Source organism: Balaenoptera physalus, assembly GCF_965194825.1.
Source record: "Balaenoptera physalus genome assembly, chromosome: 14".
In the NCBI taxonomy this organism is placed as follows: domain Eukaryota; kingdom Metazoa; phylum Chordata; class Mammalia; order Artiodactyla; family Balaenopteridae; genus Balaenoptera; species Balaenoptera physalus.
In genome coordinates this window covers 56,010,717-56,036,109 of record NC_138893.1, presented here as the reverse complement: position 1 = coordinate 56,036,109, position 25,393 = coordinate 56,010,717, and the positions used below count along the sequence as shown (strand labels likewise).

The following is a 25,393-nucleotide window of genomic DNA, read 5'->3' as shown; positions in this document are numbered from 1 at the left end:
AACTCATTTATTTAGTGTGTAGTTTGGCAAACTTTTTCTGTAAAGGGCTAGATGGTAAATATTTCTGGCTTTGCAGGTCACATGGTCTCTGTCACAATTTCTCAACTCTACCACTGTAATGTGAAAGTAGCCATGGACATTATATAAATGAATGGCCATGACTGTGTTCCTATAAAATTTTATTTACAAAAACAGATAGCAGGCCAGATTTTGGCCTGGTGCTGTAGTTTGCTAGCCCTCTGATTTAGCCCATGGAAACTTATCAACAAGGTTATTTATGACTGATATTCCCCTACTCTGAAGCTGAAAACTTACTCTGTGACACTCCTGATTCTTCTTATACCTTTCATTTCTTTTTCTTGTCTTACTACAAGATTTGGCTAGGATTTCTAGCTAGGATTGGCTAGGATTTCTAGCACCCCCTGCGTCTCCATAACTTTACTTCCTGGCCAATCATTTCCCTTGACACATTATCTATCCCAATTCATCTCTAGCTTGGAAATGCTACCTTGACAAGTCTTCCCTTGTTCTGCCATATTCTTAACTCACATATTGTTTGACCTCTCCCAGGCTGGCCCTTCTCCAATCTTCCCCACAAACCTGTGCACATTAAGAAACGAAGAATCCTTTTTTCCCTCCTTTTCTTTTTCAAATCTGTTAGACTCTGATCTTCATTTGGGCTTCAGTTAACGGTCTAATGCTAACTATATCTCTAACCAAACCCAACTTCCCTCAAAGACAACCTAGAGGAGATAGGTAGAAAATTAACATTTACTGATGGGCCAGGCACTGCTGACATTTGCAACATGTGTGTTTCATTCCAATGTTATAGACGTGGTAAGGGCAGTTCGAGGTTGATCATATAACCAGCTGTGGTCATGCAGCTGAGATTCAGGGAGTCAATCCCAGTTATAGAATAGAAATTCAAATTTGACCGGACCTGAGGAGTGGAGTGTGTGAATCTGGCAAAAGTAATTCAACACCATGTCACAAATACAACAGAGTTGCTAAACTCTGGTCATCTTCTCTCATCAAGACATTTACAAGGCATAGAATAACAAACATTTGCACTGAACTTTTGGTTTTCAGAACATTTCCTTCACAGTTTTATGGAGTAGGTGATTTTATTTCAATTTTACAGGAGAGGAAATCAAACCGCAAAGTGGTTAAAATATTTGCCGGAATTGCCAGGCGCCAGTGTCTTACTGTTTCTCTCCAGGAGAGTCCACAATTGCTCTTCTCGTAAAAGTCCGTACACCTCTTTTCTAGCTAACTCCTTATTGTCTTTCATACCTCAGCTCCGTCATCACCTTTTCCAGGAAATACTTCCTGCAGTCACCCCCACCTTGTGCCCACCATCTGATTTAGATGCTCTTCCTCTGTGTTAACCCAGATCGTCACCTTACTTGCACTGTACCTTAACCGATGATGCATTAGCTTGTAAGGAAATCAAGGGCACATCCTTGCCTCATTTAATTTTGTACTCAATAAATATTTGTCGAATAAAGGAGTGACGTGAGATGGAGCCAAGTCAGTGCTCCAGGGAGTCATTTTCCTGGGACGTTGCTCAGTCCTGGTTACACCTGGAGGCAAAACAGAAACCTCAGCCTCTTCCAGAGACAAATGCAGATAAAAGAGGATCCTCCCAGGAGCCATCGATCTCTGTAGCCAGGGGACGTCAGGAATGCAAACCTGTGGGGTTTTAGACTAGATAGCAAAGAAAGCAGCATAACTATGGAGAAGAGCATGGGTTCTAGAGTCAGGCTTCTTGGATTTGAGTCCTGACTTCACCATTTTCCAGCTGTGCGATCTTTGGCAAGTGCCTTAGCTTTTCTCTGCTTGGGTTTTTAATCTCTCAGACGTGGATAATGATGGAACTCATCTATATTAGTTACTTATTGCTGTGCAGCAAATTATCCCCAAAACTGAATGCCTCAAAACAATAAACAGTTATTATCTCACAGTTTCTGTGGGTCAGGAATTTGGAAAGGGCTCAGGTGAGTGCTTCTGGCTCCGGATCACTGGTGAGGTTACAGTCAAGAACTCGACTGAGGCTGCCTTCATGTGGAGCCTTGACTGAGGTTAGAGGATCACTTTCCAAGATGGCTCACTCAAGTAGCCGTCGGCAGGAGGCTTCAGTTCTTGCCACAGGGAACTCTCCTTATGACATGGTAGCTGATTTCCCCCAGAGAAAGCAAGAGAGGAAGAGCCAGGAAGAAACTCCGATGACTTTTATGAGCTATTCTCAGAAGTCATACACTGTTACTTCCATGATATTGTCTGTGTTAGAAGGACGTCACTAAGTACAGCCCACATTCAAGGAAAGGGGAATCAGTCTCCACCTTTTGAAAGGAGGAGTATCACAGAATTTGTGGACATATTTTAAAACCATCACACTATCTGGTAGAGCTGAGTGAGAATTACGTGAGATAAGAATTATAAAATGCTTAGAACAGGACTTAAGCAGCACCTACCTTGAATTACCTTCCTCATGGGTTAGAAAGGACAGATGAACTGTCAATCTGAAGGCTTTGGCTTGAAAAATTACATTCCTCTAAAAAATGGAGCAAAGATATTGAAAGCTGGTGCCATAAGCCATTAAAGTATTCAGTATAGTTCTTGACATGAAAAGTTGTTCATGTTTTGAATTTTTAAAAGCAGGTATAAAACAGCATGTACAGTGTGATCTGGTATGTGTGTAATTATATACTTATATCTCTGTATGTTAATACATAGGGAGCATTCTGGAAGGAGGTTCCTCGTAGTATTAATCATGGTTATCTCCGGGTGGTGGAATTTGTGTTAAGGTAAAAAAAATTGTGTGTGTTTTTCTGCATTGTTTGAATTGTTTTATACTGAGCATATATCTGCAAAAATAAGAGAGGCATTTTCCGAAGAAAATAAAAAAGAAACCAAGTTGGAAGGAAGACACAAAAGGTGGAAAGGGTTAGGATGTTGTACCAGGACGTTGCTGCTCTGGGTGGGCTGGTTTGTTCCCTGTGATGTATATGATTGATAGGGTGTCCTCTGATTCTTCAAGGTAGTTGTGAAGACCTGCATGTGCTGAGAGCAGGTGAGAGTTTGTGACTGTCCTTGCTTGAGGGGACATATATGTAAGAGAAGAAGGGAAGAGAGGAAAAGGAGGAAGCAAGGAGAAGAGGGACATCTGAGTGGCAAAGAGCAAAGACAGGGTGAATCTGGTGTTGACAGCAGAGCCTGAATGCTCATCAGTTGCCTTGGGAAGAACAGCTTTACCTATAAAGGAACAGTATACTTGTGATGGGCACCCTATGGGCCCAGAGTGCCTTGCATATCCTTTATAATTGCACTTGCCACACTGGACTGAAATCTGTTCAATTCTCTCTCCTTAACAGACTTGCAAGCAGGTCCTGGCTTTCTAGCCCATTACACAGTTCCCAACAGAGAGCAGCGTTCAATAATTTGGAGAATAAAATAGGCTAAATTATTTTTTTAAATAATGTCTTTCACAAATTGAAAATGTTTATGTCAGTTGACATTCAACTGAATAATTTATTCAAATGAAACAGAGGGAGTTAAAAATGTATATACTTTATGGGAAAAAATTAGAAACACTGCCCAAAGATGCTCTTTGAAAGGTTTAAATCTATCATTTGTCTCCCATTTGTTGCATCTGTTCTTTGTTCACCTTTTCCTTTTTTCTGCCTTCTTTTTTATTATTTGAAAAAAATTTTAAGATTCTAATATCTTTACTTACTTCCTATATTTTTTTTGTTAAAGTGGTTGCACTGGGGCTTATAGTATACATCTTTACCTTATGACAACCTGACTTTAAGTAATGTTATCCCGATTCATGTAGAAAATAATCTTATAACAATATATTTCCATTTCCTCTCTCTTGACCTTTGTGCTATTATTGTCATATATTTCACTTCTGCATTTTTAGTGACTCCACAATACATTGTTATTATTTTTGCTTTAAATGGTCAGTTATCTTAAGTTATTTAAAAAGTAAGAAAAAATTTTATTTATCCACATATTTAACATTTTTCATAATCTTTATTTCTTTTTATAGATTCAAATTTCTATCAGGTATCATTTTCCTTCTGCCTAAAGGACTTCTTTTACCATTTCTTATATGTAAGTTTACAAGTGATGAATTCTTCCAGCGTTTTATGTCTAAAAAGTCCTTATTTCATTTTTGTTTTCAAAAGATTTTTGCTGAATAGAAGTCTAAGTAGGCAGTATATATATATATATATATATATATATTCCCCCCCCCCCCCAGTACTTTAAAGGTTTACTCCACTGTCTTCTGGCTTGCATTGTTTCTATGAGAAGCCTGCTATCATCCTTATCTTTGCTCCTCTCTACTTCATGTGTCTTCTTTCTCTAACTTCCTTGGCCTCGTTGAATTCTCAACTACTTCTCTTTAAATTAGACACACTGTTGGGTTTCATCTGGGTCCCACCTCCTTCCCCGGTAGCCTAAAAACTCTCAAGCTGTAAGCTAGGGCATTTATAGAGCTCACCTTATTTGTTTTTTTCTTCTTTCAGGGATCATTGTCCTATGTTGCCTGTTGTTCAATATCTGAAAACCATTATTTCATTATTTTTTTCTGATATTTTTTCAGTTGTTTAAGGAAGGATATAAATCTGGTCTCTGTTACTCCATTCTGGCTGGAAACAGAATTTCTGAAATATTGAATCAGAAAAATGAAACCAACTTCTGATTGCAAAACTCCTTACTCAAAATGGATTCATATTTTGCTTTAGCTTAGAATTATGAGTTCATTTTTGAAAATCTGTTTAGTGCCACAGTGTTTGACATTATCCCTTTTTCTCACAGGATACATTCGAACTGGATTTTTAAATCATTGTAAGCCAGTGATGAATCAGAGGTTACAGAATGCAATGTCGAATAAAAGTCTTCGAAAGAATTGCTTCAAATGACCAAAGAAAGAAAATTGATCTACCACCTTAAAACCTTGATCTAGAAGAGCATACTGCACATGGTAGGAAGTGATAACTGGGGAAATTTATTTGGCTCTTAATGCACCTAAATGAAGGAATTGTCACTTTGTTCCTCAGAGGGCTTGTACACCTGAGATTATTTTAATAACCCATAGTTTTATTAACATTTTGACATGATCACAAACGAGGAGAAACAGCAATAGCTAAAGCCTGCTCATTGGTCAAGATGACTTCTGAAGAAATGGCAGCTTCTGTTCTCAGACCTGTGACTCAGCGAAAAGTGATATCTGCTCAGTCGGCTGTAGATGAAAGTAATGATAAGGTCTCGGACATCAATGTTCCAAAGGCGCATCCTGTCAGGCAGAGCAGGGAGACTTCTCATACCATCTCACAACTAACGAAACTTACAGAAGAATCTTCTGGAAGCAACTTGCCCCAGATTCTCTCAGTAGCAAGGGAGAAAATAACGAGTGATGAGAACAGTAATGAAAAGTGCTGGGAGAAAAGCATACCAGACTCTGTGAAAAACCTTAACATTAACTGCAACAACATACTGAAAAACCATCAGCGTTGCCTTCCTCAGAGCCAGTTTTATGAAACGTGCGATTCTACCACAGAGGAAAGCCTGTGTTTGGAAACTGGAATCCCGTCTTCACTGGAAAGAAAGGTGTTCCCTGGAATTCAACTGGAAATAGACAGACCTCCCGCGGGCATTAGTCCATTAGGAACTCAATCAGCCATCATAGAGACGGGCAGGGCACACCCTGACAGCAACATGGCGGTATTTCACTTTCAGTATGAAGTGGACAGAAGAATGTCAGACACTTTCTGTCCCCTATCAGATAACTTGATTTTGGATGATTGTGGAAACTGTGTACTACCTGCTGTTGGTGGGGAACAAAAGAACAATTACATGGCGTATACTTGTAAACTGATGGAATTGGCAAGTAACTGTGACAATAAGAATAGGCAGCTGCAGTATGATCATTGTGACCCCTTGAATGACAAATACTTGTGCTTTGAAGGCTCTTGCCCGAAGGCCGATGTAGTATGCTCAAGTGACACCTTTTGCAGGGAGGATTTTACTGACAGCCCATCTGCCAAGACCTTTCTGAGCCATTTTGAGGACTTCCCTGATAATTGTGAAGATGTAGAAGAAGATTTATTCAAAAGCAAGAAGGAGCGGTCCACTTGGTTAGTGAGGAGATTTTGTAAAAATGACAGGGAAGTAAAGAAATCTGTATATACTGGGACAAGGGCAATTGTGAGAACTCTGCCTTCTGGTCACATTGGGCTGGGGGCTTGGACTTACGTTGATCAGAAGAGAAACGGTCTCTTACTGCCTTGTGGGAGAGTCATGGAACGGCTGTCAACAGCGGTGACTAGGCAAGATGGGAGCCAGTGTCTGTCCGAAGCCCAGTGGTATCCGGTAAGAGTTAAAGTTTCTTTTGATCAATTCTTTACAGTTGATTTTTTTAAAAATCCAAATCTCCATTGTCTTAATTCATGGGAAATTTTCAGTTCCGGCAAATGATTCTTAGAGGAAGCATTTGTAGTTTTTGGAAACTAGTAGAGCTAACAGATACTGGAATTGATAGCTATCAAGATTGTGTTAATGCCACAACAATATAAGTAACAAAATACACATACATATGTCATCAGGATAGAAGAAATTAGGGAGAGCCCCTGGTTACTGTACACAGGATTATAAGATGGAGACAACTGGGAGTGGGAAAATGGCTCCCTCAACTGATTGTCTAGTTGTGTCCTTTGGAGATACATGCTTCTGTCCTCTTCTACCATGTAGCTCATTGTTTGCTTTTAGGTTGCAAGGCCTAAAGGAACTTAAATCTGTTTTCCTCCGTTTTCTAGGCAATGCTCCCAGTTCCTTCCCTCTTCACCCTTTTTATGCCATAGGCCCTTTTGGCAATTTGGTAAAGTCTTTAAACTGAGAAGAGCACTTTTAAATGCATCAAACGAAGTACAAAGGATCATAAAAGACACAGATTATGTGGATATACATTTATCAAGATAATTTTGGAATTGTAATATAGCAGGAGTACCATAATGGCATAATGCAATAATGGCATCTAGCAATGTGATAACAATCATAATTTCAAAGTAGTGATGAATGTTAGTAGGGAATGGTTTGCCTGGGGCTTTCCCAGTTTTAGCACTGCAAGTCCCATGTTCTGGGAAGCCAGTCAGTCTTGGGCAAACCAGGGCAGTTGGTCACCCTAATTATAAATACTATTTTAGGTCTCTTCCATGACTATAATATATAGAAATATCTGTGGTTTCTGTTGGTGACAAAAATCACAGGTACTGCTAGTATTACTGAAGTTTGTTGCTTACATTCATAATTGAAGGAAATGCTAAATTTCTATTTGAGATTAATACAAAAAATTTTTTTCATCCAAATTTCTGGGCTCTCTGAGTTCTATCCACAGTTCCCCCTCTTTAAGTTAAGATTCCTGCTTTAGAAATACACACAGTTAGCTGCCCACTCTTGGACCTGATCCTTGCATCGGAAGCCAGCACCCTGTATCATCTTGGTTTTTCCCTTCTCTGGCTAAATAGCCCTACTTCCTTCAACTGATCTTCATGGAAGAACCCTTTCTATAACTCTTGCATTTCAGTTTTGCACAGTTCCTTAAAACCTGGCCCAGTAAATAAAACCTGGTCTAGAACATCCCTTTTATTGAAATATGACTAGTATATTTTTATTTTAATCATCATCAACCATGGGAGCTAATGTTTATTGTGCATTTTACATGTGCCAGGCATTGGGCCAAATAACTTACATACTTGATTTCATGCAGTCATCTCAACTACCTTCTGATATGGTCTGATTATTAACCCCATTGTATTGCTAAGAAAACGGAGTCTCAAGGAAATTCTGTACCTTGCCCACAGTCACTTAGCTGGTAAGTGGTATAACTAGGACTGTAATCCAGGCAACTCACACTCTTAGTTTCTCGAGATCAAGAAAGATATAAAATTTAGATTAAGCTTTCAAAGGAACGAAAGAATTCTGTTCTTTTCACTGTATGTTGATTGAGTAGCCCCACTCACTAATGCTCATAGTATCTCAGACTTCTCGTGTTCCACACGGTGGCTCTAACCCTGGTTATGTGTTAGAATCAATGTCCAGGCTCCACCCCAGACCCTCTGAATCAGAATCACTGGGGTAGGGCACAGCATGAATAATTTCTCAAAGTTCCCCTGGTGGTTCTATGATTCTATGGAGTTGAGAACCACTGACCAGGAGCTTAAACTGAGCTCTTTGCTTTTTGGTCAGGACATTTCGGGAATATTTGCTCTGCCCTAAATTCCCTGACCCGGCTCTGGTTCTCAAGAGTGTCAGGGCTGCCCTGGGAGCCTGCCTGAAAAGTGACAGCTTGCAGGCCCTTCTCTCTGTACATGTGATGGGCACTTCAACCCAGCAAGTGTCAAGGGATATGGTTTTGAATCTTCATCTGGTTCCTCATGAAACCTGAGTCAAGAGTTGGTGTCAGCTCCCCACATGCTCCCCAGCTCTTCTGACAGAGTTTTGTCCACACAGGAGAAAAAAGCTCATTCCAGGCATGTGTGTCCTGCCTGCACTATGGTGACTTGTCCAGTGTTGACCATGAAACTGCTGCTGATGGCAACATGTCATCCCACTTAAAAATGCATTGATTTTAAAATCCATGTGCACTTGAAACTGAACATTAAGAACACAACAGAAATTTAAATACAGCAAAGTAAATGGAAGTAGATGGCTTGAAACCATTATCAGAGTTCCCCATACACTTATACAGTCATGAGGGTCGTGAATCTGATGTCAATTTCAGGATAATTTTTGACATGCCTTTATTCATTCCTCCAGTTTCTGGAGCCCTGCCACTTCTTCTGAGAATGTTCACTGGTCCCTAGCTCAAACCTGTCCCTTTCTGTCTGTCAGAGGCCTTGGGATGGGTAATTTCCAAAGAAAAGAACCAAAGAGAAGATGCAAATCATCTTTTTCCTGCTTCTTAGTCTCTGGAGGCTGGGAGAGCCTGCCACACCTCCTGCAGAGTAAACCTCAGGAACTTCTCTCTCCTTCTCTCTGTCTGGGCTTCCTGGAGGCTGTGGGCATTTTTAATTAACCCTAAATATGAAGCTGGGGGATGGGCCAATGGTCCTCCTGTTCGTTCGTTTGTTCGTTCTTTTTTTTTTTTTTTTGTAGTTAATTTACAATGTTGTGTTAGCTTCTGGTGCACAGCAAAGTGATTGTTTTATATATATATATATATATATTATTTTTCATATTCTTTTCCATTAAAGATACTGAATATAGTTCCCTGTGCTATACAAGTATGACATTGTTGCTTATTGTCCTGTCCTTTCTTAAGGGTAATTTCTAAAAGGGAGAGCCTTTTTTTGTTTTGTTTTGTTTTTAATATTTATTTATTTATTTATGGCTGTGTTGGGTCTTCGTTTCTGTGCGAGGGCTTTCTCTAGTTGCAGCAAGTGGGGGCCACTCTTCATCGCGGTGCGCGGGCCTCTCACTATCGCGGCCTCTCTTGTTGCGGAGCACGGGCTCCAGACGCGCAGGCTCAGTAATTGTGGCTCATGGGCCCAGTTGCTCCTCGGCATGTGGGATCTTCCCAGACCAGGGCTCGAACCCGTGTGCCCTGCATTGGCAGGCAGATTCTGAACCACTGCGCCACCAGGGAAGCCCGGGAGAGCCTTTTTTGAACATTCAAACATGGCAGGAATGAATCAATATTCTCTAAAGTATCGTATTGTCTCTGCATCTCAGTCTTTAGTTTGAGTCTGGTGGAAATCCTTCCCAAAAGTTGCACAGATGAATTATAGCCCCTTTCCCCCTGCTCCTGTAAATTCCATCCTCCACCTAAAAAAACTGCAGACCCCCCAATGTTATGCTCCTGTTCCTGTTCTTTGATTATTTCACGTGTCCGTCCTGGCTCTCCAATCAGATTATAAGTTTACTAAGGTCAAGAAATGGCCCTACCTTTTGTATACTCTCCATAGTGCAAGCACGATGCCAAGTATTAAGAAAACAGGACAATGCCATGCTTAGACTCATGGTCTGTGGAGTCAGTCGCCCTGAATTGAAATTGTGGCTTTGACTCCAACACCTACTGGCCATGTGACCTTGGGCAAGTTGTTTAACCTCCTTGTCCCTAATTGCCTTAAAGGTAAACTGGGAATAATGGTTCTTGGGGGGTTAAATGAAATGCTACCATAAAGTCCTCTGCACGGTGCCTGGCCCCTCTTCTCACCCGGGGCTGTTTATCTTGCGCTTTGTCATGAACTGTCCCCACCTCCTCCTACTCTTTGGTGCCTTCTCACACAGGGATGTTTACCGCGCTATGCATTTGAAGGTATGTCCTTCCATCTGTGATGTGGTAGCTTGCTTAATCCCTCCCACACGTTTAGAGTATGTGTTATTTGTCCAATTAGTTCCTTTGCCTCACGTTAAAACATTTTTTTCTTGTATGCCTTCGTCAAAATGACCCAATTAATTTATGTTTGCACAGCTGTGCAGGGAAGAATGGATTTGAATGGGAGACATTAATGAGGATGAATGCTTGCTGACTGACTAACCGTATTGGTATCCTCCTCCTCCTGCCTGTAAAAAATTAAAACCTACCCCTTATTCAGTTACAACCCCCCTTGCCTGCTTTCGATTTATTGGCTCAACTAGACGGCATATTTTGGCAAGTGGCTAAAGTCTCCAGGTTAAATGTTGGTTAAAGGTGCTTTTCCTTTAAAAAAAAATTCTCCCCTTGCCCGAATTTTGGGGAGTTTAAGTACCTAGAGTGATTCTGAATAGGAAGTACAAGAGGATCCTGCCTCTGCTGGAGTCACTCATGTCACCTAGTTCTGCGTGCACTGAATGATGGAACATGGAGAATGTGAAGGTGGCAGGGCAGACAGCCCACCAGGTCCTGTTTTATTGCTTCATTTGTTTCCCTGCCTTGATCCACAAGAGGATTTACCGTGAAAGAATATATACAACAAAATAGAAGAAATGAAGTTTTACTTTTTAGAAATCAGACTAGGAAAACTAAATTAAAAACCAGCTTCTACGTTGCTATTCCCTGTTCTGCTTTCTGCCTTCTAAAATGTGTCTTTCTCCTTCACATTTTATTCTATTCTCTAGCAGAGAAAATTCAACTTAAGAGGCAGTGAAAAATATTTGAGTGTTTAACATAAATGCCTTTGTCAGCATATATGTCCCGGATTCTTTATTTTCTCTATTATGTGTAAAGGGACCAGCCGATAATAAATTCATCTTCTAAGTTGTAACTGTTATGGATGATCAAATATCCGTTGAGCCCTGCTGTCCAGTGTTGTAATAGATGGCAGTTGAAATAGCAACATGTCTTGTTTTCTTATCTGGAAATTTGGTCTCCCTGCAACTTGGGTACAGTTTGGACCTTGAAATAATTAAAATTTCACAGGGTGCCCAGGCTAAGCTGAAAGCCTGTGCTTGGGGACATGCCAGGCCTCCTCTTCCATTACTAAGGGTTATGTCGGGGACATGACATGGGTATAGGACGATGCTGGCCCCTTCCTGCTGAGCACAGTGAAAGGGAATCCAGCTCCCGGCCAGCCCCTGTGCAGTTTAGTCACATCTAGTGCATCAGTGGAAAATGTGACGGGCTGTCAATAGGACAGCTTTCCCTTATTAGCTGCATTGGGGCAGTTTAGAATGAATTTACTTCCACATCTCTGAAGTTACACCAGCTCTTTGGCTAGGATTTGGTAACAAAAGAGGGAAAAAAAGGAATGAAAAACACTGACCCTGGGCCGTAGTTTAAGGTGAATGTATTCATGGCCACTGTTACCCTTTTTTTTTTTTTTTTTTTTTTAAGTTTTGCTTTAAACTGTTATTCTTATGTTAGCTTTGGGACACAATCAGATTAGGATTTTTTTCTTTTCTTTCCTTTTCCCCAGATGTCCTGCATAATGAGAATTAGCAGCTGGAGAGGGCTGCCCCATCCCTGGAAATGGGCTGTGGTTAAAATGTGGCCTGAAAAGAATCAGAACCCGTGGGCAAAGATAAGAGCATCAGATGGAGGCCTGATCTAACCCACACTGTGCATTTTTTACACAGGAGAAACTCAGGCTGCCCATAGAATGACTTCCCCTTAGTCATGAGTGATGAAGTGGCCCTCTTCCCCCCGCCCCTCCCCCCCTCCCCCGGGTGCTGACTCAAGTACAGCAGTCCCCTCAGGGCTTATAGGCCTCCTGGAGTGATGCAGATTCAACACTCAAGGATTGAAGCATTTTTGGCAATGTGGGGAGGGGGCGGTGACCATCCCCTGACCCTCCATGACTAGACTAACTCATGGCTCAGGCAGGATCTTCCCTGAAAACCTCTTCTCAGACAGTGGTGCTAGGGTCATTTTCTGACGCTGAAGAGCCCCATCCAGTAGTTTTTTGTTGTAGCAGCGGGCCTGGATGCATTCAGAGCCTCAGATTAAGCAAGGGTCTTAACAGAGCTCAGTTATCCAAATCCCTAACCCCAACACTCAGCCCTTGAACCCCAACCCCTTCCCTCTCATTTAGGCCATCACCCCTCAAACCCTCAGAAATAACTCAGCAGAAAACCACCTCTGCCTTCAGCAACACAAAGACACATGATCTTCAAGGAGAGCCCATACGTTGAAACCCAATAGACCTCCTTGGAGGGAAGGAGAAATGCTTTGATTTTTTTTTTTTTCTTTTTAAAATAGCTTTATTGAGATACAATTCACATAGCATACAGTTTACCTATTTAAAGTATATAATCCAGTGGTTTGGGGTATATTCACATATGTATGCAACCATCTCCACAATTTTAGAACATGTTTATCACCTCAAAAAAACCCCGTACCCTTTAGCTATCACCCTCCATTCTTTCCACCCCTTCCCCCCTCCCCCAGCCCTAAGCATCCACTAATCTACTTAACATGTCTATAGATTTCCCTATTCTGGACTTTCATATGAATGGACTCATATAGTATGTAGTCTTTTGTGACTGGCTTCTTTCACTGAGCATAATATTTTCAGGGTTCAAAGTTCATCTATATTGTAGCATGTATCAGTACTATGTGACTTTTTTCTGCTGAATAATATTCCATTGTATGAATATACCACATTTTCTTTATCCATTCATCAGCTGCTGGACATTGGTTTTTTTTCTGCTTTTTGGCTGTGAACTTTCGTGTACAGGTTTTCGTGTAGACATATGTTTTCTTGAGTATATACCTAGGAGTGGAATTGCTGGGTCATATAATTGTGCTTAGCTTTTTGAGGAACTGCCAGACCTTTTTCCAAAGCAGCTGCAGCTTTTTACATTCCCACAGCAATGTGTGAGCTTTCTAATTCCTCCATGTTCTGACCAACATTTCTTAGTGTCCATCTTTTTGCTTATAGCCATCCTAGTGGGTATGAAGTGATATCTCATTGTAGTTTTGATTTGCATTTTCCTGATGGCTAGTGATGTTGAACATCTTTTCATGTGCTTGTTGACCATGTATGCATCTTTGGAGAAATGCCTATTCAAATCCTGTGCCCATTAAAAAAAATTTTTTTTTTTAATTATTGAATTCTTTATGTATTTTGGATATAAGTCCATTATCAGATGTGTGATATGCAATATATAGCTAGATATATGTATAGGTATAGATATAATGAATGAAAGTCAAGAGGGCAGCAAAGAAGGCTTCCAATTTTAATGCACAGTGAATCTTGTTAAACATTTCCTTTGGATATTGATCTCATTCTTAGTCTTTCTTACACTGCCCCACCAGCAACAACTTTCAAGTAAAACTTTCTATCTTCCTTCTCCCCACAATTCTCTCCAAACTCCAGTCTGCATAGTTTCTCCTTCCTCTTCTGCCCAAGCTTTTTATCATGCATATAGGTCGTTTTTATAATTATCCAAATTCTGCTCCCCAGAACAGTGGCTGGGAACCAGATTGTCTCCTGCAAACTTGTGCATCACAAGGAAGGCATCTGAGGCAGTGATGGTTGAGGAGGATGTCACCACTTCATAGTAACGTGCTCCATCGTGCACAGGTGCAGCAGGGCCAGGCCTGGGCTGAGACAAGCAGGTGCCTAGGGTGCAAAATTTAAGGAGGCAGGGTCTTGCAAGTGCCAACCCTGTACTTATTAGTGAGTGCCTCCTTAAATTTTGAGCCCTAGGCAGCTTACTTGTCTCACCCTAGTTCCAGCCCTGGGTATGAGGGTCTAAGAGTATCTTTGGTTTAGAAATGCATATTAGCATTAGATTTCACATTCTCTCCATGGTCTTTACTACCAGTCCCCTCCCCCTACCACGGATCCCAGTACAGAGTTTCTCTGACAGTCAGTACTCAATACGTATTTCTTGAATGACTCCCTGAATTATAAATGAATAAAGGCGGTTTCCACCCACTTATGGTGTCTTCTCTCCTTCCCCAGACCCAGTGCAAGCTTGTTAGCTATCCTTCCCCTGACCCTCAGAGCTTGGAACCAGTTCCTTAATGCAGTGCCTAGGACAGAATCAGAATTTTCCATTGATATTCAAAAGGATCTTTTTCAGTCCTGTGAACCCAGAGATCCATGCTTGTCACCTCCACAGATTTTGCCAAAAAGACAAAGAAGGGACATGTTTGGACCTCCTTGTTCCTGGCCCACCATTTCAACTGGCTGTAAAGACCCTTGAGAGAGTTTCCAAATGTTTTGTGTTTATAAGGGAACACCTGATTCTGCTGTTATCCGCAATGGGCCAGGGAGGAAAGAAAGCCCCCTCCTGTCAAGACCCAGGAGCTCTGTCCCTGCCCTTCAGGACCCCCAGTCCGTACAGGCAGATTTCCATCATGGACCAGAGGGGATCTAGCTTCTGTTTCTCAGTCACGGTCAGGGATGAGGTTGGTGGTAAAGAGATGGGGACAGCATGCCATGTTTGTTAGTTGAGGAGATCATTGTTGGAGTTTGGGAGGTGTTTGGCCAGTTCCTTCAAACCATCTGACCCCTTAATACTCTCAATAATAGACCTGAGGTAGCACCTTCCCACCTCCCAAAAAAGACCTAAGTACCAGTTCCAGCTCTATTATCAACTGGTTGTGTGACCTTAAGCAAGTCACTTTAGGACCTGGGATTTTAATTCCTTTGGGTATTATTTAATTCCTTTGGGTAAAGGAATTTTTTTTTTTTTTTTAATGACTTTCCTTTTTTTTTTTTTTTTTTTAAATGGTTTCATGAGCAGTGATGGGGGGCCTCTGTGTTATGTTTTTGTTTTTGTTTTTTTAAATTTATTTATTTTTATTTATTTATGGCTATGTTGGGTCTTCGTTTCTGTGCGAGGGCTTTCTCTAGTTGTGGCAAGCGGGGGCCACTCTTCATCGCGGTGCGCGGGCCTCTCACCATCGCGGCCTCTCTTGTTGCAGAGCACAGGCTCCAGACGCGCAGGCTCAGTAGTTGTGGCTCACGGGCCCAGTTGCTCCGCGGCATGTGGGATCTTCCCAGACCAGGGCTCGAACCCATGTCCCCTGCATTGGCAGGCAGATTCTCAACCACTGCGCCACCAGGGAAGCCCAGGTAAAGGAAATTGAGGGCAGGCATGGACTCATTGCCTACTTCGTGTCAGACACTGTGTATATGATTTGCATATATTAACTTAATGTTTCCTGTTAAAAACCCCAGCAGGCTATGACTTGCTGATTTAAGTCCCAGCCATGGATTTTGGGGTGAGTGAGTGTTCTGCCTCACCCAGCAGTACCTCCTGGAGGTTTGATTTGGAGAGAAACCCGTCACTCTAACACTTGGAGTAATGGCAGGACAGAGGAGAGATGCTCCTTCATCACTGGCTAAGCCCCGAAATGCCTGGAGCAGTACATCAGCGAGCACTTAGTGGGCTCTCACAGGGTGCCAGGCCCTGGGCTTTCCAGATGTCTTTGCTCTTTTCCCTCCTTTCGTGCTCACAGCAACTGTCTACGAGACTGATATTATGAACATCCCCATTTCATGCTCATGATAAGTAATGGGACCAAGCTCACACAGTGTCAGGCCTGGAACCCAGGTCTGCCTACCTCCATAACCCACGCTCATAACAACTCCTCAGAAGTTTCCCTGGAAGATTCTGTTGTAACTCACCCCGGTAACTTGGCAGAGGTTCTGCTCTCTTATTAAATGTGCAAATGTTGAGCTGGATGAATCCTTGAGCTGTTTCTTTCTTCAAATGTGAGCTGGGTGTGACCTTTGGCTGAAATGGGAGACGTGGGGAACAATACCAATTCTTAATGTGAGGGGCGTGTTGGCTATTGAAATGGCTAAGATTTATTTTTTATGACTCAGCCTGCAAGGGGGAAGAAACCAAGCCCGAAGGTTTGAATTTTTTACTGAATTGCTGTAATTTAGAAGGACATTTTAAAAGTTTTATAAGTAAGTAAGCAAGAACAAAGTCCAAAGCAAACTGCACACACATCTGACTCAGAATCTATAGCGTATTCATGATCACACTGAAATAAGCAAAACTAGCGGGAACATAATTCAGTATTTTTCCATTTTAATTTCAAGTTTTCTCTGACCCTTCAAAGATTCTGAGCAACTGACCTGAGTATGAAAAACATTACTCAGTAACATTTCTTTCCATAATCACACCATTAAGATGAAGTTTTCACCTACTTCACAAGGTTGTGGGGCTGCAGAAAAAAAATGAGTTGGTTGTGTATTCAAGTGCTTGGCTAACGTTATGAAATCTCCCCCCAGTTACAACTTTTCTTACTCCACGCTCTGAGGATTCAGAGTGAGGTACCTGGAGAAAAAGGGACTCAAAAACTACTGCAGACGCAGCAAAACAAAACCAGAATCAGCTGTATCCTTTCAGAAATGCTGCAAGCATAGAGTGGAACCTGCTTGCCGAAATCCGACCATTGGTTTCCCTTTCATGGTGCCAGCCTAGTTTTAATAACGTCATCTTCAACTTGAGACTGGGTAACTTTTATCACCTATGTTTTGATCTTATCCCTATGTTGGTCTTATCCCTATGTTTTGATAGAATAAGGAATCAATTTTTTCAGTAGACCATGCTGAGTAGCCTAGCTTCAGAAAGATTTAGCACCAAATTATAAATGGTGAAACTTTAATAGTGAGTGTGGATGTGTCTCGAGAGCCAGCATGTAGGAGTTTGGCAATGGGAAAGCCACATGGCTTCAGTTTTTCCAGATTGTGTACCCTTCCGTCAAATAGTAATTTCTTAGCCTTGAAAGACTGTCTTCCAGAACAAGGGGAAAGTTCATTTGAGTTCTAAATTGGTGAATCCAAAACTTGTTTGGTAGCAAATACATTATTTTTCTCTTCAGTGAGGCCATGAAAATGGTCTCAGGCCCTGGATGGAACAGCCAGTTCTTCTTTTGATGGCCACAAACCAAATATGGGCACCGTGATGATGGTGTGACTGACATGACTGATATTTTGTGAGGGTAATGCCATTATTGTGGCAACCATATTTTCCAAATAAAAAGCTGGGAACTTTTTATCGAGAGGAGAGAAGGGCAGAATATTTGAAATTGAGACTGACCCAGGAAATCCAGAATGATTAGACATGGTAGTTATGGATCACAATTTAAAGGAAAAGCATTGTGAGTGAACTAGTGCAAATCTAATTTGTTGCTAGAAAAATCAGGAGCCTCAAAATGAATGACTTGATAGTGGTGGCAAAGAATTGTCCACATATAAAGATAACACATTAGAAACCCAGAATGGGGATCCAGCAAGTATTTTTACCAAAGTTTTTGTTTTTCTGTATTTTGGCAAGTATTTGGTAGCTACCATGATTTGGAAGTGTGAGGTAATTAAATAGATTTATTTTAAACACCAGGGCATGTGCAGCTAAATAAGCTGTTTAGCTTATTCTCTTTCTAAGGAATCATCTCAAAAGGCTCTCTCTGTTTTCCATTCATGCTGCCATTATGCAAAATGTCTTAATCCTTTGAGCTTGGATTGAGATTTTCAAAACAGTCCATTCAAGCATCCTGGTTAATGGTGGTTTGGGTCAGTATTGATGTGTGACTATGAAAGATAGGATTGGTTTTATTGAGGGTCTTATAAACTGACCAGAGGTGAAACGAGGTGTCTGGCAGTGTTTCGAGCAAAGGTAAAATTACAAGTCCTGCATATAAAACAACTTCAATGCAAACTTGGCCATTGCTTCACAGTCTGGCTCACTGCTTCCCTTCAGCATTGCTGGGTAGTTCAGAGGCTCCCACAAACCCATAACGCACCTTTGGTTTGGACTCAGCCTCATGAGCACAAAGCTCATGCCAGAGGGCAGATTGAAATTTGGCCCCATCTCCTTCATCCCTCTTGGCCAGGTGCCCTTATACAGGGCGCAACACTCTCAACCATATGTGATGATCCTGGGTAGTACCATGTGAAAGAGGATCAGAAGAGCTACTGAAGCCCAAAGCTACAGTTGTTTTTTCTCTTAGATTCATACATTATGTGTTCAGCGTGGTGCAATCTGTTGAGTTGCAATGGTCTGAAATATAAACAAATTAAATTGGTCCAGCGTGAATGCTTTTCTAGGTGAATATAAAATAAGTATTTGGTAACTTTATGAACTACAGAATTCTTGAGCTGGAAGGCCCATCTTTTATAACTTTATTCAGCTGCTCATTTTATAAAGTAGCCAAGCCCCTAGGCAGGTGAAGCTATTTGACCAGGTTCACATAGCTAATGGTGGAAGACACAGAACTAGAAACTGGATCTCTAAAGACTCTGTCTTCTCATCTCTAAAATAGGATAAAAATGTGTGAAACAGCCTGTCACATAGTAGGTGCTCTGTTAATGTCAGCTGATTCTGAACCTAATGCCTTTAGGGTTCCTGGGATGCATAGATTCCTGGTACAGCACCTGGCCTAGAAGAGTTTATGGTGGGATGGTAGAGGCCAATATGTCCATGCTATCTTTCATTTATTGCACCATTTTCCCAGATTGTAAACAACTTTGGTTGGTGCATAGTTTATCAGGTTTTTCCTGTGTTCCCTGGTCTATTCCAGGTTTCACGGTTTATCCTGTCTTCAGTTCTTTAAGAAACTGGCTCATCTTGTTGCAATAACATTGTCAGTTCTTTAAGTACTCAGAGATGCCCTTTTAGTTTGAATGTAGCCAAGTTTTGTGAGTTCATTTCTCCCCTTAGTCCAGTTCTTTCCATCCTTCACTTGGCAGGTAGCTCTCTCTGGTTAATGACTGTAAGTTCTTCAAAGCATCCAGAACAGCCGTGGGATCCCTCCCAGTCTCTCAGGAGGATATTTCCCCCTTGTTCTTTTTCTCTTATTTATGGGAAGCAACGCCAAATGTGAGACACTGAGCCCAGCGGGAGGGGCCAGACCTGGCCCAGGAAGAGCTAGTATGGCCTGAGCTGCAAGGAATCCAGCCAGGAATCCCAGACTCATAAAACATTAGCACTGGAAGGGCCATGGAGACCATCAAGTCCAACCCTTCATTTTACAGAAAAGGAAACTGAGGCTCAAAGAGAGGCAGAGGCCTTGCCCAGGTCTGGTCAGGCATCGATTTCAGAGCCAGGCTCTCAAGCCAACTCTTCTCCCCTGTGCCAGAAGCCAAACACTATTTCTGACCCATAGGTGTGGGGCTGAATTGATTGTATTATGTCAGTTAAGTTACTGAAGGCTTAAGGCTCCACAGTGGTTAAGTGAGCTCAGGCGCTAGAGTGCCTGGGTTAAAATTCTGACTCTATACTTACTAGCTCTGTGACCTAATGAAAGTTATTTAACCTCTCTGTGCCTCTGTTCCCTCATCTCTAAAGTGGGGATAATAGTTTGACCTACTTCTTTGGGTTGTAAAAATTAATAAGTCGTTATATGTTAAATGATAACATATGTTAATGATAATGTTCTTAATTTTAAAGCATTTAGACAGTACCTGGCACTATTGTTGTTTCTCAAACCTCAGTTTTTGACCAAAACTCTGTGTTATCTCCCCATAAATAGAGATTTTTCTCTAGGGACCCTGACGAAATAACTCTAAATTGTGGGGTATAGTGTCTGCCGTAAGAGTGGGAGGAAGATTTGTATAGCCTGAGAAGACTTCCTGGAGGAAGTGGGATATCTGCTGAGTCCTGCTAGGTGTTGGGATTGCTCACCTTCCAGCAGTGAGAAAGCAAAATATTCCATCACAAGAAGACTGACCACCTTTCTCACTTGCAGGAGTCCATGTGACTTATTCCAAATATAACGTTGATTTCAGAGGCCTTCTGCCATTTTGCCTTAGCGATTTTCCCCCCAAAGACATTACTTCACCTAAAGCTTAAAGTGATGTAAAATTAGCTTCTATACTTTGCAAAAAGTTTTTGACAACATGTGTTGATGTGAGGAGGCAGAGGACCAGTTTGTTTATGTGTTTGTTTTTGTAGTTGGCCATTTTCAATAATGAAATAAGAGTCATAAACTTATCAGCTGACTAGATGATGGTTAGCATTTTTTAGCAATAAAGAATTTTTTAACTGAGGTATGTGCATTGGTTTTTTATACATAATGATATTGCACAGTTAATAAACTACAGTATAGTGTAAATGTTGAAATCATTTGGACAAATACCGCATAACTTTTTAAAAAAATTTATGTATTTTATTTATTTATTTTTGGTTGCATTGGGTCTTCGTTGCTGTGCACGGGCTTTCTCTAGTTGTGGCGAGTGGCGGCTATTCTTCGTTGTGGTCCGCGGGCTTCTCGTTGTGGTGGCTTCCCTTGCCGTGGAGCATGGGCTCTAGGCACACGGGCTTCAGTAGTTGTAGCACACAGGCTCAGTAGTTGTGGCTCGCGAGCTCTAGAGCGCAGGCTCAGTAGCTGTGGCACATGGGCTTAGTTGCTCCGCAGCATGTGGGATTTTCCTGGACCAGGGCTCGAACCCGTGTCCCCTGCATTGGCAGGTGGATTCTTAACCACTGAGCCACCAGGAAAGCCCAATACCATATAACTTTTATATGCACTGGGAAACCAAGAAATTTGTGCAACTCGCTTTATTGTGATATTCACTTTATTGCAGCGGTCTGGAATCATATCTGCAGTATCTTCAAGGTATGCCTGTATTGTGTTGGCTGTTAAAGGCCCTTTGCCTTTCCATATATACTTTAGAATCAGTTTCCTGAGTTCTACAAAATAGCTTACTGGGATTTTGATTGGGATTGCCCTGAATCTACAGATCAGGTTGGAAGAACTGGCATCTTAACAGTGTTGTCTCCTTGTCCATGAACATGGAATATATCTCCATTTATTTAGATATTCTTTGATTTTTTGTTGGCGTTTTGTAGTTTTCCACATATAGGTCCTGTATATATTTTATACTTATAGCTAAGTATTTACTTTTTGAGGTATATTGTAAATGGTATTTTTTAAAATTTCAAATTCCAACTGTTCCTTGCTCATATATAGGAAGCATTTGACTTTTGTATATTAACCTTGTATCCTGCATCCTTTCTATTACACTCACTTTTCCTTATTGGGGGGTCAGTTTTGGGGGATTTTCTACCTTGAAAATCATGTCATCACAAATAAAGACATTTTTATTTTTTCCTTTCAAAAAAAATAATAAATAAAAAAATAAATTTATCAGCCGAAAGTAAAGCTAGGGCCTTGAAATACCCTGTATCCCCTCTTTTGGCCCTCTCATACCTCTGCCTATCCCCTTTCCCCCCAACTCAAGTACTATCATCCTCAATCCTTTCCATTATTCCCTTACTTTTCTTTTTATACAATGTTGTTGCATCTACATGTATTCTTAAGAACTATACATTTTTATTAAATGCCACTGAATTGTACACTTTAAAATGGTTAGTTAATTGTATGTTATGTGAATTTCACCTTTATAAAAAAGCTATGCATTTTAAATTTCCATTGTTTTGAACTTTACATGAAGGCATGCCTATGTGTAATCTTTTGAGACTTTTTAAAAACAACATTATATTTCTCAGTTGCATTTATACTGTTCTATGTTGCTGTAGTTCACTTGCTTTGATTGATGTAAATATTCCTCTGAATATATCATAGTTTACTCATGCATTCTCCAGTTGATGGACATTTAAATTGTTTCCATGTTTTTTACTATTTTAAACTGACCTTCTGTGACCATTTTTGTATATGTTGCTTGTTTTCATGTCCAAAATGTTCTCCTGGATATACAGTTGACCCCTGAACAACAGGAGCTTGAACTGCACAGGGCCACTTATGTGCGGATTTTGTCAATAAATACATACTATGTTACTACACATCTTCGGGTTGGTTGAATCCAAAGATGTAAAACCTTGGATGCGTCACACACAGATTTTCAACTGCACAGGGTTGGGGAGGTGCAGTTTAGCGTCCCTGACCACCCTGTTGTTCAAGGGTCAACTGTATACCTAGGAGTAGAATTGCTAGAACATAGGGTATGTGAATATTTAATTTGGAAGATAGTGGCTGTTTTCTAAAGTGTCTATATCAGTTTAGACTTCACACCCACCCCAGTGATGTGTAAAAAAATTCTCTGGATCTGTATCCTTTCTAATACTTGATATTTTTCAACTTGTTGTTTTTGCCAATCAAGCAGGTTTAAAAGTATTTCTCTATGGTTAATTTTGCATTTTTCTGATCACTAATGATGCTAGCCATATCTTCATATTGTCATTGTGTTTCTTTTTCTGTGAAATGCCTCCCATCTTTTGCCCATTTTCTATTGGTTTGCTTATGCTTCTGATTGATTTATAGTAGTTTTTTATATATTCCTGATATTATCCTTTTTTGTTTGTGTGTATTATTAATATTTCCCCCACTTTTAAATTGTCTTTTCTTTTTTGTAATATTTCCTTTGAAAAACAAAATTCTTAATTTTCATAGTAAAATTTAGTAAAGTTTTATTTTATAGTCAGTTCTTTTTTTAAAGAAATTTTTCTCTACCTGAAGTCTAAAAGATTCACTTGTATTTTCTACTAAGAGTTATAAAGTTTTATTGTTGACATTTGATTCCCTAATCCATTTAAATCCTTGTTTTGTATATGGTGTGAGGCAGGGATCCCATTTTATTTTTTATTTTTTTTATTTTTTTAAACTTTTATTTTTTTTTTTAATTTTTATTTATTTATTTATTTTTAATTTATGGCTATGTTGGGTCTTCGTTTCTGTGCGAGGGCTTTCACTAGTTGTGGCAAGTGGGGGCCACTCTTCATCGCTGTGCGCGGGCCTCTCACTATCGCGGCCTCTCTTGTTGCAGAGCACAGGCTCCAGACACGCAGGCTCAGTAATTGTGGCTCACGGGCCCAGCCGCTCCGCGGCATGTGGGATCCTCCCAGACCAGGGCTCGAACCCGTGTTCCCTGCATTAGCAGGCAGATTCTCAACCACTGCACCACCAGGGAAGCCCAGGGATCCCATTTTAATCTATTTCCATACAGGTATCCATTTTCCAGCTCTAATCTGACATGCCACCCCTGTCATATACCAAAATTCCACATATGCATTGGTCTTCTCTGAGCCCTCTAATATAATTCATTGGATAATTCATCTGTCACTGTGCCAATAACATTAGGAAATCCTAACAACTTCTTTTCAGAAGTGTCCTTACTATTCTTGGTCCTTTGCTCTTTATTATTATTGTTATTATTATTATTATGAAGTATAACATACCTACAGAGAAATATACAAACCATACAAAGTGTACAACTCACTGTATTTCACAAAGTGAATACAGTGATGTAACCAGCACCAAAATCAACAAATGGATCATTAGCACCCCAGAAGCTTACCTTGTATCCTCTTCTAGTCTCTCTCTTTTTGCCTTCTCCCAAAGTAATCAATCCTGTTTTCTGACACCATTTGGCCTATTTTTTTAACTTTATGTAAATGAACTCGTAGTAGGTACTATTTTGTAGGTCTTCTTTTACCCAACATTTTATCTGTAGGACTCCTTCATGTTGTTTCATATAGTTGTAGTTTGTGCATTTTCATTGCAACTTGCTACATATTCCATTCCATTTCAGGAATATCCTACTCTTCATCCATTCCACTGAGTTGTTCTCAGTTTGAAGCTGTTATGAATAGTGCTATTCTGTTCTAGCCTCTAAAGCCTTTGCCTGATCTGGTTCTCTCTTCCTGTCATGTCCCCCTCACTTCATTACTTAAGATTCTGGCCATTTTATAAAACCTTGTTAAGTACATCCCATCCCTTTTGTGAACCTTTCTTAGGCTACCACAATATACCAAGTTACTCTGTCAGGGCTTCAAAACTTATAGCCTGTGAGTTGAACCCTAATTGCAATACTCAGAAGATTTTTGCCAAAAAAGTTTTACAAAATAATTATCATCTATGGGCTTCCCTGGTGGCGCAGTGGTTGAGAATCTGCCTGCTAATGCAGGGGACACGGGTTCGAGCCCTGGTCTGGGAAGATCCCACATGCCACGGAGCAGCTGGGCCCGTGAGCCACAACTACTGAGCCTGCGCGTCTGGAGCCTGTGCCCCGCAACGGGAGGGGCCGTGATAGTGAAAGGCCCGCGCACCGCAATGAAGAGCGGTCCCCGCACCGCGATGAAGAGTGGCCCCCGCTTGCCGCAACTAGAGAAAGCCCTTGCACGAACCGAAGACCCAACACAGCCAAAAATAAATAAATAAATAAAGTAGCTATAAAAAAATTAAAAAAAAAAAGAAGCAATACTGTAACAAAAAAAAAATAATAATTATCATCTAGCAAATATGTACTAATAGGGTATAACTACTTGCCATGAAGAAATCTGAGAAGTTTTTCCTAAACATGTAAACACAGTCATATGCAAGGAAAGGAGGGAGTAAGAGGTGTCCAAGAGTTTGTGTAAGTCAAAGAAATGTTTGGGATAACCAACTTCCATTTCATTCTTCTTTAGGAGAAAGTGTAGGCCAGGTTCATAGTATGATGTGATGGAGAAAATGATCAGCGTTGTTAATGATGTATGTGCTTTTGCTCTTAACTATTGCCAATTTATGGGATGGGATACTTGGAAGAAGTTGAAACAGAGTATTAACATTTAGTTTATTTTAATGCCGTCAGATGGCTAGGCAATGGAAACTTGTTGAAAAGATCTCCTCAACTGCTTTTTCAGATTAAGGATGCTCGGGGACCAAAAGGCTCTGTGAATTAGTGAGTGGTTTGAAATGCATCATTTTCTTGCTAATGGGACAAGACATCTGAATATACTGAATTAAAAGATGCTAAGGTAAAAGCAAAATCCAAACCAAACAAATAAAAGTAAGCATAATGCTGATTTGCTCAAACAAGTAAAGATATTCAAAGTCAAATTGGACATAGCATTTGAACATTTATTGATTGATTCATTCATTCAGCAATTATTTATTGAGCTACTACTACTATGTGCCAGGTTCTATTAATGAACTAGAGAAACAATGAACAAAACAGAAATGCTCCTGCCCTCTTGAAGTGTATTAGTTGGGATATAG

The 25,393-nt window shown here is 40.7% G+C and overlaps 1 protein-coding gene across 7 annotated transcripts in view; it reads left to right on the top strand.

Moving 5' to 3' along the window:
- The window catches only part of PLCE1 (phospholipase C epsilon 1), a 316,064-nt gene that overhangs the window by 35,444 nt on the left and 255,227 nt on the right, over positions 1-25,393 (top strand). For all 7 annotated transcript variants that reach the window (XR_014253085.1, XM_082423538.1, XM_082423536.1 and 4 more), the window contains one exon: positions 4,828-6,381. Coding sequence is in view for 6 of the 7 variants with exons in the window: in XM_082423538.1 (XP_082279664.1) it covers positions 5,179-6,381 (1,203 nt within the window). In the remaining variant the exon portion in view is untranslated. The remainder of the gene's footprint in view (positions 1-4,827; positions 6,382-25,393) is intronic.